Source organism: Arachis hypogaea, chromosome 5 (genome assembly GCF_003086295.3).
Source record: "Arachis hypogaea cultivar Tifrunner chromosome 5, arahy.Tifrunner.gnm2.J5K5, whole genome shotgun sequence".
Taxonomy (NCBI): Eukaryota; Viridiplantae; Streptophyta; class Magnoliopsida; order Fabales; family Fabaceae; genus Arachis; species Arachis hypogaea.
Genome location: NC_092040.1, coordinates 112,525,307 through 112,535,953, shown reverse-complemented (window position 1 = coordinate 112,535,953; position 10,647 = coordinate 112,525,307). Strand labels below are relative to the sequence as shown.

Here is a 10,647-nt window from a genome sequence, read left to right as displayed (position 1 = left end):
TTCATTTTCCAATAGTCTTCTGGGTCTTTAACTACAGAAAGCTGAAATTTACACTAGTAATGTGTATAATAGTTTTTCAGTTTGTTACTTAACAAGTAACTTAAACTTAATATCATGTAATCCAAGACTTATAACGTGTATGAACTTAAACAATCATGAAATCATGTCACCCTAAATTTATTACATATGTGAATCTTAAAATCGAACTGAATTGCACAAAATTCAAACCATAATAATCGATTCTTAAAACCAAAACCGTACACTACACTATAATTCGAATGTGAGTGTGAATGGTTTTGCTTGAAAGTGTGAGAGGTTATATGAGAGGTTTGGTTCAGTGAATGAAGAGCCTCTATTTTTTATCCCGTGTGAAATGAAGACAAGATGCTTGAATTATAGCCGCCAAAATATATCACTATAAAGTGTAAAAGTTGTGAAATATAAATAGGGTTTTATGTTTCAGGCTATATGTTAAGATTATAAATTAATTTTTTTCTTGTTAAAAATATAAAAAATATAAATTTTTAATATATTTATTTTATATTTATTAAAAAAAATTTAAAATTTTCTACTACTAATAAATTTATCATGTGTCTTTGAGACACGTATTAGTTAAATTCATATAAATAAAAAAAATTACATATTAATTTTATTGTTCTAAAAACTGAACCGAACTAGCCGGTTCAATCGGGTTAACCAGTAACCGATCACTAGGAAGCTGTGTCGTCGTGTCGATGCTTTGTGGCCGTCGTCGTCTCCTCTCTTCGAGCGCTCTCTCTCTCTGTTCGCAAGCTTGCTTCTGTTTGGATTTTCAAGAATAGGAAGCATGTTGAGATTCAGTGTAATAATTGGTACCTGAGGTAAGAAATTTAACAGCAATAGCAAAATAGAAAACAGAATTGAAGAGTGGATCAAAGTGATTGAAGGTTTAAAATCTAATAAGTGCATCTGTTGAAGAATGTTTAAGACCTTAGGCAGTGGTTGATAGCATAAAATGGTAGCATTATCTTTGACGTTCTAGTATATTGTCACCTATGTTGTATATATAACTATAAATATATTCAAGTCATACCATTCTTTTAAATGTTAATCAGAGCTTCTCTTGCCGAATATTTACTTGAAAGTTTTCCTTGTGCCCAAAAAGGGTAAGTGCCTGCATACCTAGGACCTTTGCTGTTGTTCAAAAGTAAAAGATTTGATTAATTGTCATGACTCCATGATTTAGGAATCCTATATTATACATCTTTCATGCATTGCTTAGTATTTTCCAACATGAATTGATGGTGCCTGCCTCACCTTATGCATTAGATTATGCAGTACTGATAGAGATAGCCATTGAGAATAATCATATGGACAAAAAGTAGACTCACCAAGTTGAGGTAAACAATAAAATAAACTACATTGATGAATGCGAGTAACATTTACAATAACAGAAAGTCATTAAGCAATAAACATGGACTGACTTGATTAAATTCAACTTAATGCACCAAATTGTTTATGCTGGAATTAATTCTAAGTTGTTTATGCTATGATTCTGATTTTAAATTGTTTATGCTGATTTTTCTGATTTGTTGATTCTGGTTGTTTATTTTTCTGATTTGAGTTGTTGATGGTGCTATAGTGCAGAGCTTCACTCTATTATTTATGTTGGAATTTTTCTTTGTTTATTCTGATTGAGTTGTTTATGCTGATTTTTTTTATTTAGATTTGTTATTTATGTGTATTTTGATTTTTATTAGTTATAAATTTTGATATTTAAAGATATTTGTGAACTTTTAATGATAAATTATGGATAATTAGGTAAAATTGTAAAATTTTAAATTTTATCAACTTAAAAATAATTAAATTTAAATATTTAAAATTATATATTAAATTTTTAATAATTTTATTTTATATTTAATTAAACCGGTTAAATCTCAATTGAACTTCGGTTGAACTTTTGAACTATTAAACCAGTCACTCTAAATTTATTGACCGATTCAGTTATCTCAACTTTGACGTTAAACATTAATGATTAATTATTGACAATAATTTTGATGGTTCTCAACATTATTCAATTATTTAACCTAATATATAGGTACCTTAACCATAATTTTCACATAACTAACAATGCGTTTAGTTTGTTTTTTTATTTTTTTTGTTATTATTTTTAATTTTAAAAAAAAAATAAAAATAATAAATTTCTGTTTTTTATTTTTTATAATTTGTAAAAAAAAGTAATGAAATTGAAAATAGAACGGACCAAAGGAACTCCTTTACTCTCTCTGAAGAGTAGAGAGTAGAGACACGGAAAAGAGAGATAACAGTAAGGATACTCCAGCAGCCTCGAAGAAGAAATCCAAAGCTATTGAATATCCTGAAGCAAAAGCAACACACTGCGTTTCATTCTTTTTCGATTAAAGGTCAGACCATCTTATCCTTCATGAATTCGTATCTATAGTATCCAATTTCTGACTAGGTCTGTCTTCGTTCCATGTTTTATATTGGGATGTATGTAATAATGTGCAGTATCTATAGTATCCAATTTCAGCCTCTGTCTTCTATAGGCAAATCATGTTACTCAAACTCCTTAGGAGTTAGTGTTCATGTGCAGTATGATGTATGTAATAATGTGGAGCAACTTTTTTACAAGGGGAGAATCATAATCTGATAACCTAATTTGTCTGGTGTAAAATTTATTAGAGGATAAGATATGGGAATAAAATTTTTCAACAGCTAACTTAACTGTTTTTGTTAAATTTATTAATGAGCAATGTATATGATCAACATATATTATCATTTTTACCAGCACTGGCCTGCAAAAATTTGCACCCTTATTTACATGAATTTTGCACATAAGAAGCGTATAGTTTGCACCTATATTTACCAGAGTTTGCACACATGAATCAATACAGTTTGCACACATGAATTAATAAAATTTATTTGTTAAAGACAATTTAGTATTTGTGCTGGTCAAATGATGACTAAAACTATTAAAGATTGCTGGCCACCAAGAGTTTCTCTTTATTAATTACTCTTTCTCATGATAATACACATTTCTTTGGTTGAAAGTAGAACAGAAGTGAAGAGTATGGAACAAGAAAGGGAGAGAAATGGGCGATTGTGTTGCCTGTGCAGTGGGAGGGCCGCCTTGAGAAGGCCGAAAACCCTCCAACAGTTATGCAGGGAGTGCTTCTTCCGGGTCTTTGAGGACGAGATTCACCAAGTCATTGTCTCCAATGGCCTCTTCACACGTGGGGAGCGTGTGGCAATTGGTGCTTCAGGCGGCAAAGACTCCACAGTCCTGGCCTATGTGCTAGCTAAGCTTAACCAAACCCATGACTATGGCCTCCATCTCTTCCTGCTCTCTGTTGATGAGGGCATCACCGGCTACCGTGACGACTCCCTTGAAACTGTTCACAGAAACCAAATTCAGTATGGATTGCCTCTCAAGGTTGTCTCTTACAAGGACCTCTATGGTTGGACCATGGATGAAATTGTTGCCACCATTGGTAAAAAGAATAATTGTACCTTCTGTGGTGTCTTCCGTCGGCAGGCCCTTGATCGTGGTGCTGCACTCTTGAAAGTAGATAAGCTCGTTACCGGTCATAATGCCGACGATATTGCAGAGACAGTTCTCTTGAATATACTTAGAGGAGATATTGCTAGGTAGCTTCTTATCTTAGCTTTTCCCTTTGAATTCATGCCGGTCTTTGTGATGCTTGTCTCTCTTTGTGATCAGATTGAGTAGATGCACTTCCATAACCACAGGTGAAGATGGGCCCATTCCCAGGTGCAAGCCTTTCAAGTATACCTACGAGAAGGAGATCGTAATATATCCTTTTAATTAGTTAGTTGAACAAGCTAATCTTATTCGTAAAAATATTTGTTGGTTCTTGTCACCTTTCTCCAACTGCAACGCAAAATTGCGAATCCTTGACTCACTTTGATGTCTCTCACGTATGCATATTTCAAGAGGCTCGACTACTTTTCCACTGAATGTAATGTTTATCATTCCCTATCATAGTTAGTACCATTCCCGATTAAACTCTATAACATAATACTATATATTCTCTCAATATCCCACAGGCATCTATTCTCCAAATGCTTATCGTGGTTTTGCCCGAGAGTTCATCAAAGATTTGGAAAGACTCAGGTGGGTTTATTGTCTAGGTTGCTGCTCATGCTTGATAGGCTATGTTTTCTTTCTTGTGTTGAAATTGGAATATTAATGGTTTCCTCTTGAAATGTAGACCTCGGGCGGTTCTCGACATCATTAGATCAGGTGAGAATTTCAGGATTTCTACAACTGCAAAAATGCCAGAGCAAGGAACATGTGAACGGTGTGGTTATATTTCTAGCCAGGTATTACCTTCAGTGTGCCCCATTGGATGAATATCGGATCTCAGGGAAACTTGTTTCATATATAAATGATGCATTTCAACAAAACCTGATGTTTCTTTTTGTGATATTTTAAGTACTAAGATATAGATTGATCATAGAATGGACTAACCTCCACTCTGCCCAACTTTCTTTCACAAAAAAGATATACCTGTTAGATATAGTTGTTTCCTTTTATATTGTAACATTCAATTTTCAGTTTGTTTCATATTTGGATTGCCTAGATGTTTGGGTTTTCACTTTATCAGCTGATTGACAATATTTTTCATGTACAGAAATGGTGTAAAGCTTGTGTCCTTCTTGACGGATTGAATCGAGGTTTGCCTAAGCTTGGAATTGGACGAAGTCATGGTGTCATTGGTGCATCCAGGGATAGAAATGAAAGGAATGGTGGAAAGACCATTGAGAGTAAACAATGTGGAACTCTAGACTTCTAATTTTACATATATGACTCAATTTATCATGTATCAATGAACAAATTAAGAGCATGGAAAAAGTATCTAAGGGGACAGGATTATAAGTTAGGCCTTGCATATCTGAAGTTATAGATTAATCCCTTCATAAAATTACATGGTGGCTATGATACGTAGTTTTGGAAGAGAATTTGAACATGATTCAAGTGTTTTTTGGTTAATAGTGTGGAGATTAATGGCAATCATCAAGAAAGCAAGAGAGATGGTTGGTAAAATAAAAAAAAAAGTTATTTGTTCATTTTTGAGGATTTTTTTTTTCTACAAGAGTACAAGTCAACTATTGAACTACTTACAATCTAAAACCACTTGTCATACAAATAAAAACCAACCAAAGCAAAGCAAAACAAAACAATGCCTCTCCTTTCTTTCTTTTCTTTTCTTTTCTTTCTTTTTTTTTTTAAATGGGAAAAAAGAGGGGTAGAGATAATAAAATTCAACCATAAAACTTGAATAATCTTAATTTGGTACTCCCAAATCAGTTAAATTGGCTTGAGGCAGAACTTGGATTAGGCCTTGCATCCCAAGGATTCTGAAAACTCCTTCTTGTTGAACCATATCTCTCAAACTCAAGCCTTTGCCTTGGAGCACTTTGTGACCTAACCTTAGCTCTTGAAGATTCAGTGTTAGCCATGTAGCTTGGGTGACTAGTATATCCATTGAAGAAACCCCAAGAACACTCACTCTTTGTTGGTGTAAAAGGGCCTCTCCTTCCACCATTACTGAGCCTAGATGAGGCCGAAAATGCTTGTGGACTATTCTCTGCGGTTCTTGAAGCCATCACCACTTCTTTTCCTTTGTGGAATCTAGGAGAACCTAAGGGCAACACTTCCCTAGATGAGAAACTTGTATTTAGCGCTTTCGAGGAACGTTTCGATGGAGATTCATATGCCATGAGAAAGTTGTCGCTGTAATCTGGAGCGAAATAATGTTGTGGTGCCTTGAATGAGCTGCTACTGTTATTGTGAGAATTCATGTGTGGCTTCCAAGTATCAACTTCAAGAATCTTGTCACTCTTCTCGTCATCTATGTGCCCGTTTTTCTTTGAAGCATTGCCAGTTTGGCTCCATGCACTTTGTTCCATCCAACTGTCTAACCAACTGGAACCGAATCGGGCTCTCTCTAACTCGATGTCCCTAAAATTTGAATTGGAACAACATCTCTGCAAGTCAAAATGGCCAATTCATCATTCTAAAGTAGTACAATAGAAAACTTTTGGTTACTTAAGAGTTCCCTATAAATTTTTGTGTACCTTGAGGATAGAAGATCCATCAAATTTTGTACTATAGGCACGAAGTGGATACTCATACTCTTCAGGAACCTGCAATTAATCATGAAAATGAAAAACCTGAGAGATTGTGATATAATCATAAGCTATTCTTTGCATAGTAGTTCTCCTCTCAAAAGATACGCACATTCCAACCTAAAAGCCAAATTTTACATTAACCTTTGTTTGAAACATGCAGTTTGTGACAGGGCATAAAGTAAAGTACATTGTTAAGGAGTTAAGGATAACATAAACAAGTTAGCAACAGCTTGTTAAGATAAGAAAAAGGACAACAATTAAGAATAATTATAAATAAATAAATAAACATGTTTAGGCTTACAGGGTAATGAGAAAGTGAAGACTTGAAAGAAGGCATGTTGTCAGACAAGTGCACGCGACTCGCACGTGCACGAGCCTGGAGGCGCACCAAAGTTTGCATGCGCCTCAGCATATCCGCACTCTGCTTCCTCACAATGTGGCCTCTCACCAGTGCTTGTAACTTCACCAATGCTTTAAGTGCTCTCAATGCCCTTCTTGCCTTCAACATTCAAAAGATCAACACGAAGAAGAATCAACATGAAGCATAATTCAAAAGATCCAAGAAGAAATGAATAACCGAATTAGGCAAATTAAGTATAGGATTAACAATATCATATTTTAATTAAATATATATATCACTACCATGAGTCTAAAACAATAAGATATATAAGATAGGGTACTATAGGATAAGCATGGAATGTCAAAAAGGTATAGAATATTAAAAGCAAAGGAAAAGGACATTAGAGAGAGAATGGTGGGTTAGGGGTTATGGAGGTAATGATTAAGAAACACAAATACATAGTGTAAAGTCACCCCTTATTGATATATCATTCCTTGTGTCACATTCCCCACCTTGACATGACACGAAATAATGAGCATGATGGCAAAAGGAGAAGACATATATAAATAACTAATGTTAATTAACATAGTAGCCTTGCTATGTTTGAACACTATAAGAAAGAAAGTAATGCTTTACAGCCTAACATGTTACTATAATAGTATCCTTAACAAGTGTTTACTTCGTTCAAGTGTCACGTGAAGGTTAGAACATCAACTTTTTTTTCACCTTCAAAAAAGTAAGTAAATTAGTAAACCCTTTTGGTTTTCACTTGTCAAATGACAAGAAACAAGTTGTTCACAAATCACAAATCACAACTCTTTCATACCCCTTACCCAACCAAAATGAACGGTAGTTAGTAGTTACCATCATGCACGTGAATCTCCTATTCTTACATTCACTTATGAGTAAAAGACCAAAAATAACACATAAAAGGCCGAATGTATTTGTCAAGTATGTTCCAAAAATGAATTCTGGTTGACATATTCATCCGATCAATAATTTAACTTTGTGTATAAATCAGACAAATATTCAATTTTTCATGGATCGATTTTCCTTATCGTTCAATAAAATTTTAACACTTCACTCTTTTATAATTAGTAAAAGAGAAATAATATTCGTATCTACATTTCTCTTGTACACTTTTCTATACACTTATTTTTAACTAGGTAGCAAAATTGGCCCATGAGCTAAGACATGGATGATGATGCATGGGTTGGCGCATGGTGGGCCACTTCAAGTTGGGTGTTATTTTTGGGTACAAAGGGACATTCTAATTTGGCAAAAGGAAAGTAAAGTATCATAAGTAGCCAAGTATGTGGGGCCAATCTTAACTAAGATGACAATATTCACACACAAGCCTCCCATTTTTCCCAGTTAGATTTTATTGGCTTCACCTACTCTACAACCCCTTTTGCTATGAATGAATCATATAATTCCTAGATTTCTATCACACAATCCTAATACTAGTAGTAGTCTAGTACTACTCTCTTCCCATTTCTCACTGTAAAACCATGAGGACCAACATCACATACAATGGGGTCCCAACTCCCAAGTACAGGACACAGGGCAGAACAAAACCACAATACACGAAATAATGCAGCTAGCATGTGACAACAACACATGTGGCACTCAATACTGTGATAATTGTTTTCATTTAATGAAAAAAATTAAGATAAATTAAGCACTACTAGTCTTCTCATAATCCCATCTTCAGTAACTGTGGTCCCTTTTGAGAAAGAGACCTTACTTCACTTCAATTCCTACCAATGCTCATCTTACAACAATTAGTATCACTTGAACCCACAGTATTATCTTTGGACAAGGGTTTAACTTCATCACCACATGATAAGATAAACCAATGTTTTATATATTTTAAAAATTTTAATAATAATAATAATAAGCACAAAATTTGTCGGCGCATCAGAAAGCGCGGACAAACAAAATGAACTTTCCAGAATCCAAGCATCAACAAAAGTTTTATTCAAAGCATATTGCTTAAGAATAAAAAAAAATATGAAAAAAAGTTATTAGTAACACATTTTTTTTTTAAAAATAAATTTCTATAAAAACACTTTTACTTATTATGCATTTTTAACCAGCAATTTCTGAAGGAAGTTAAGGGCCTGCCTAAGAAATAAGAAATAAAAAGTAAAAATAAAGTTGATTGAATGTTAATCGAAAATAATTGGATACTAGATTTCTTCTGAGAAAATAAAAACTCTTATCTAACAAACATCAACAATTAAGAGAATTTGGTATAAGATTTTAACTTTCTCCGAAGCAGGTAATTATTAACTTTGGGTCCGTTAACTTTCTCCCAAGATAATAATAATATTCGGAAAAACGAAGATAGATGTGACATTTTGAAATTTGATTATCGCAGCCACAGAGAAACAGTTTAAAAAATATATAAAATACGATTATACTAATAATTATTAGAAACTCATTTCAATTAAAAAATTAATTAACAAACGAAAAAGTGAGCATACATCATGATTCACAGAGTGTGTCACTATGTTTGAAATTAGTAGTCGCGCTAAGAACACCGAATAATAATAATAATAAAAATAAATATTATTTTGAAAAAGAAGAAGAGGTGAATCCAGAAAACCATGCAAAGGAAAAAACAAAAAAACTCAGCATAACAACATTATTCTATGTTCATGATTCCGAGGACATTATGGTAAAAAAAATAAAAGCTGTAACTTACCAAGTAACCACGGAACGCCGACTGTATTTTCACGGCGGCGATTTCCTCCGCCAGCCGGAGTTGAACCTGCGACGGCGTGGCGGCCCCGCCGCCGCTGGTGAGCCTGACAACCTCTGCTGCGGCATGTGCGGCTGCGAGAGCTGCCTCAGCTACGGCGGCGGTTGCGGCGGCGACGGCGATGGCGTGCCTGTTGGGGTCCAAGTTGTCGGTGAAGTTGTCATAGCCGTTATTGTTGTTGGATTTGTTGTCTCTGGTGCTTTGTTTCACAAAGCTCCAGCTCCGTTTTTCCTTTCCCGGCGGCGGAGTATGGTGGTGGTTCTTCTTTCCTCCGCCGCCGAAGAGTCGCCGGAGAAACCCCATAATGATATGTGTTTTCCACTCTCAGCTCATTAGTAGTATATTGGGTTTTGTAGAAAATTTTGACTCAGAGAGAGAGAGAGAGAGAATTTAGATTTTAGAATGAAAGATTATTTACTTTTTTGGAGGGCAAGGAGATTGGAGATAGAAGAGTTTGGGGAAGTGTGGAACTCTTATATGGAGTTTTGTGTGTTTTCTTTTTGCAGAGATTTGGATTTGGGAAGTGGTATCATGTTCAATGGTGTAAATCCACGCGCTATTAAAGAGTTTGGTGCCACGCGCTGTTTGAATTGGGAATTTACTGTGCTGAATGCTGATATCAAAATGAAAGCTTTTTGGTTTGGCCACTTTGGAGGAATTGAATAGTAATGGAGTAAAGCAATAGGCTTTATATGTGTTATACTTCATTCCTTCCAAATAAGCATAAGGAATAATCAAAGAAATCCAATTGGCAAGAAACATGTCACTTGAATAGTAATAATACTATAGTTTAACGTAAATTAAGTGAATCTAATAAAATACTAGTGTTTGTTTTGGTTCATTGTAAAACTAGCACTTGAAAGTTTAATGGACACTGAAAAAGTCTTAATCTACTCCCTAGTCTCTACTATGATAAATTTAGAGTCTACCCAGGTCTATAGCCGAAAGGCTTTATAGTTACATCCATACTGAATTGTCCAACATTCTCATATCTTAAATTTAAGCAACATTAATTTAAACCTTATATTAAAATATACTACAATGTGGTGAATTGGTAGAGTAAAAATGTCAAACCCATCAAAATCATCATCATCATATATATATACAAACATCAAAAGAAAAAAGATGAAAGCTTTTAATATATCAAGTGTGGACTTTTTAATTCATTGCAGAGTAGTAATTGAAAATCCAACTTTTCTTGCTCATGCAATTGACAATTAAACTTGATGAATACTTCAATTGTCATGGCGTAAGTGGGGCTATTTAGGGTGGTAGAAGAACCGGACCTACACACATTAAATTCATGAAAAACAACAAATAAGTATTAAGTCAGGGTCCAATTTTTGTACAGTGCACTCATCCATCAAGATGTAGCATCCCCCTG

General features: G+C 34.5%; 2 protein-coding genes across 4 annotated transcripts; one reads left to right on the top strand and one right to left on the bottom strand.

Annotated features, from left to right (window-relative positions):
• The first annotated feature begins 2,206 nt into the window (after nt 1-2,206).
• On the top strand, nt 2,207-5,014 carry LOC112802825 (cytoplasmic tRNA 2-thiolation protein 1). 3 transcript variants are annotated; one of them, XM_025846177.2, is made up of 7 exons: nt 2,207-2,402; nt 3,055-3,648; nt 3,722-3,814; nt 3,940-3,980; nt 4,069-4,135; nt 4,233-4,344; nt 4,656-5,014. In XM_025846177.2, the coding sequence occupies exons 2-7, from the start codon at nt 3,071-3,073 to the stop codon at nt 4,815-4,817; spliced, it is 1,053 nt and encodes a 350-aa protein (XP_025701962.1). In that variant the 5' UTR covers nt 2,207-2,402; nt 3,055-3,070; the 3' UTR covers nt 4,818-5,014. The 3 variants fall into 3 exon arrangements, with proteins under 3 accessions (XP_025701962.1, XP_025701963.1, XP_025701965.1); XM_025846178.3 differs by having other exon boundaries at nt 2,210-2,402; nt 3,052-3,648; XM_025846180.3 differs by having other exon boundaries at nt 2,228-2,402; nt 3,060-3,648.
• Nucleotides 5,015-5,059: 45 nt separating this feature from the next.
• LOC112802824 (protein IQ-DOMAIN 24) lies at nt 5,060-9,850 on the bottom strand. Its single transcript, XM_025846176.3, has 4 exons — nt 9,207-9,850; nt 6,458-6,655; nt 6,103-6,171; nt 5,060-6,012 (listed from the first exon to the last, which is right to left on the bottom strand). The coding sequence occupies exons 1-4, from the start codon at nt 9,564-9,566 to the stop codon at nt 5,329-5,331; spliced, it is 1,311 nt and encodes a 436-aa protein (XP_025701961.1). The 5' UTR covers nt 9,567-9,850; the 3' UTR covers nt 5,060-5,328.
• Nucleotides 9,851-10,647: the final 797 nt, after the last annotated feature.

Excerpts from the sequence above, each read along its gene's own strand:
- LOC112802825 (XM_025846177.2), top strand. The coding sequence starts at position 3,071 with ATGGAACAAGAAAGGGAGAGAAATGGGCGATTGTGTTGCCTGTGCAGT. Across the intron at positions 3,815-3,939 it reads TACGAGAAGGAGATCGTAAT|GTATGCATATTTCAAGAGGC; the intron begins ATATCCTTTTAA and ends GATGTCTCTCAC. Across the intron at positions 3,981-4,068 it reads CGACTACTTTTCCACTGAAT|GCATCTATTCTCCAAATGCT; the intron begins GTAATGTTTATC and ends AATATCCCACAG.
- LOC112802824 (XM_025846176.3), bottom strand. The coding sequence starts at position 9,566 with ATGGGGTTTCTCCGGCGACTCTTCGGCGGCGGAGGAAAGAAGAACCAC. Across the intron at positions 6,172-6,457 it reads CTTCACTTTCTCATTACCCT|GTTCCTGAAGAGTATGAGTA; the intron begins GTAAGCCTAAAC and ends GATTAATTGCAG. Across the intron at positions 6,013-6,102 it reads ATGGATCTTCTATCCTCAAG|AGATGTTGTTCCAATTCAAA; the intron begins GTACACAAAAAT and ends TTTGACTTGCAG.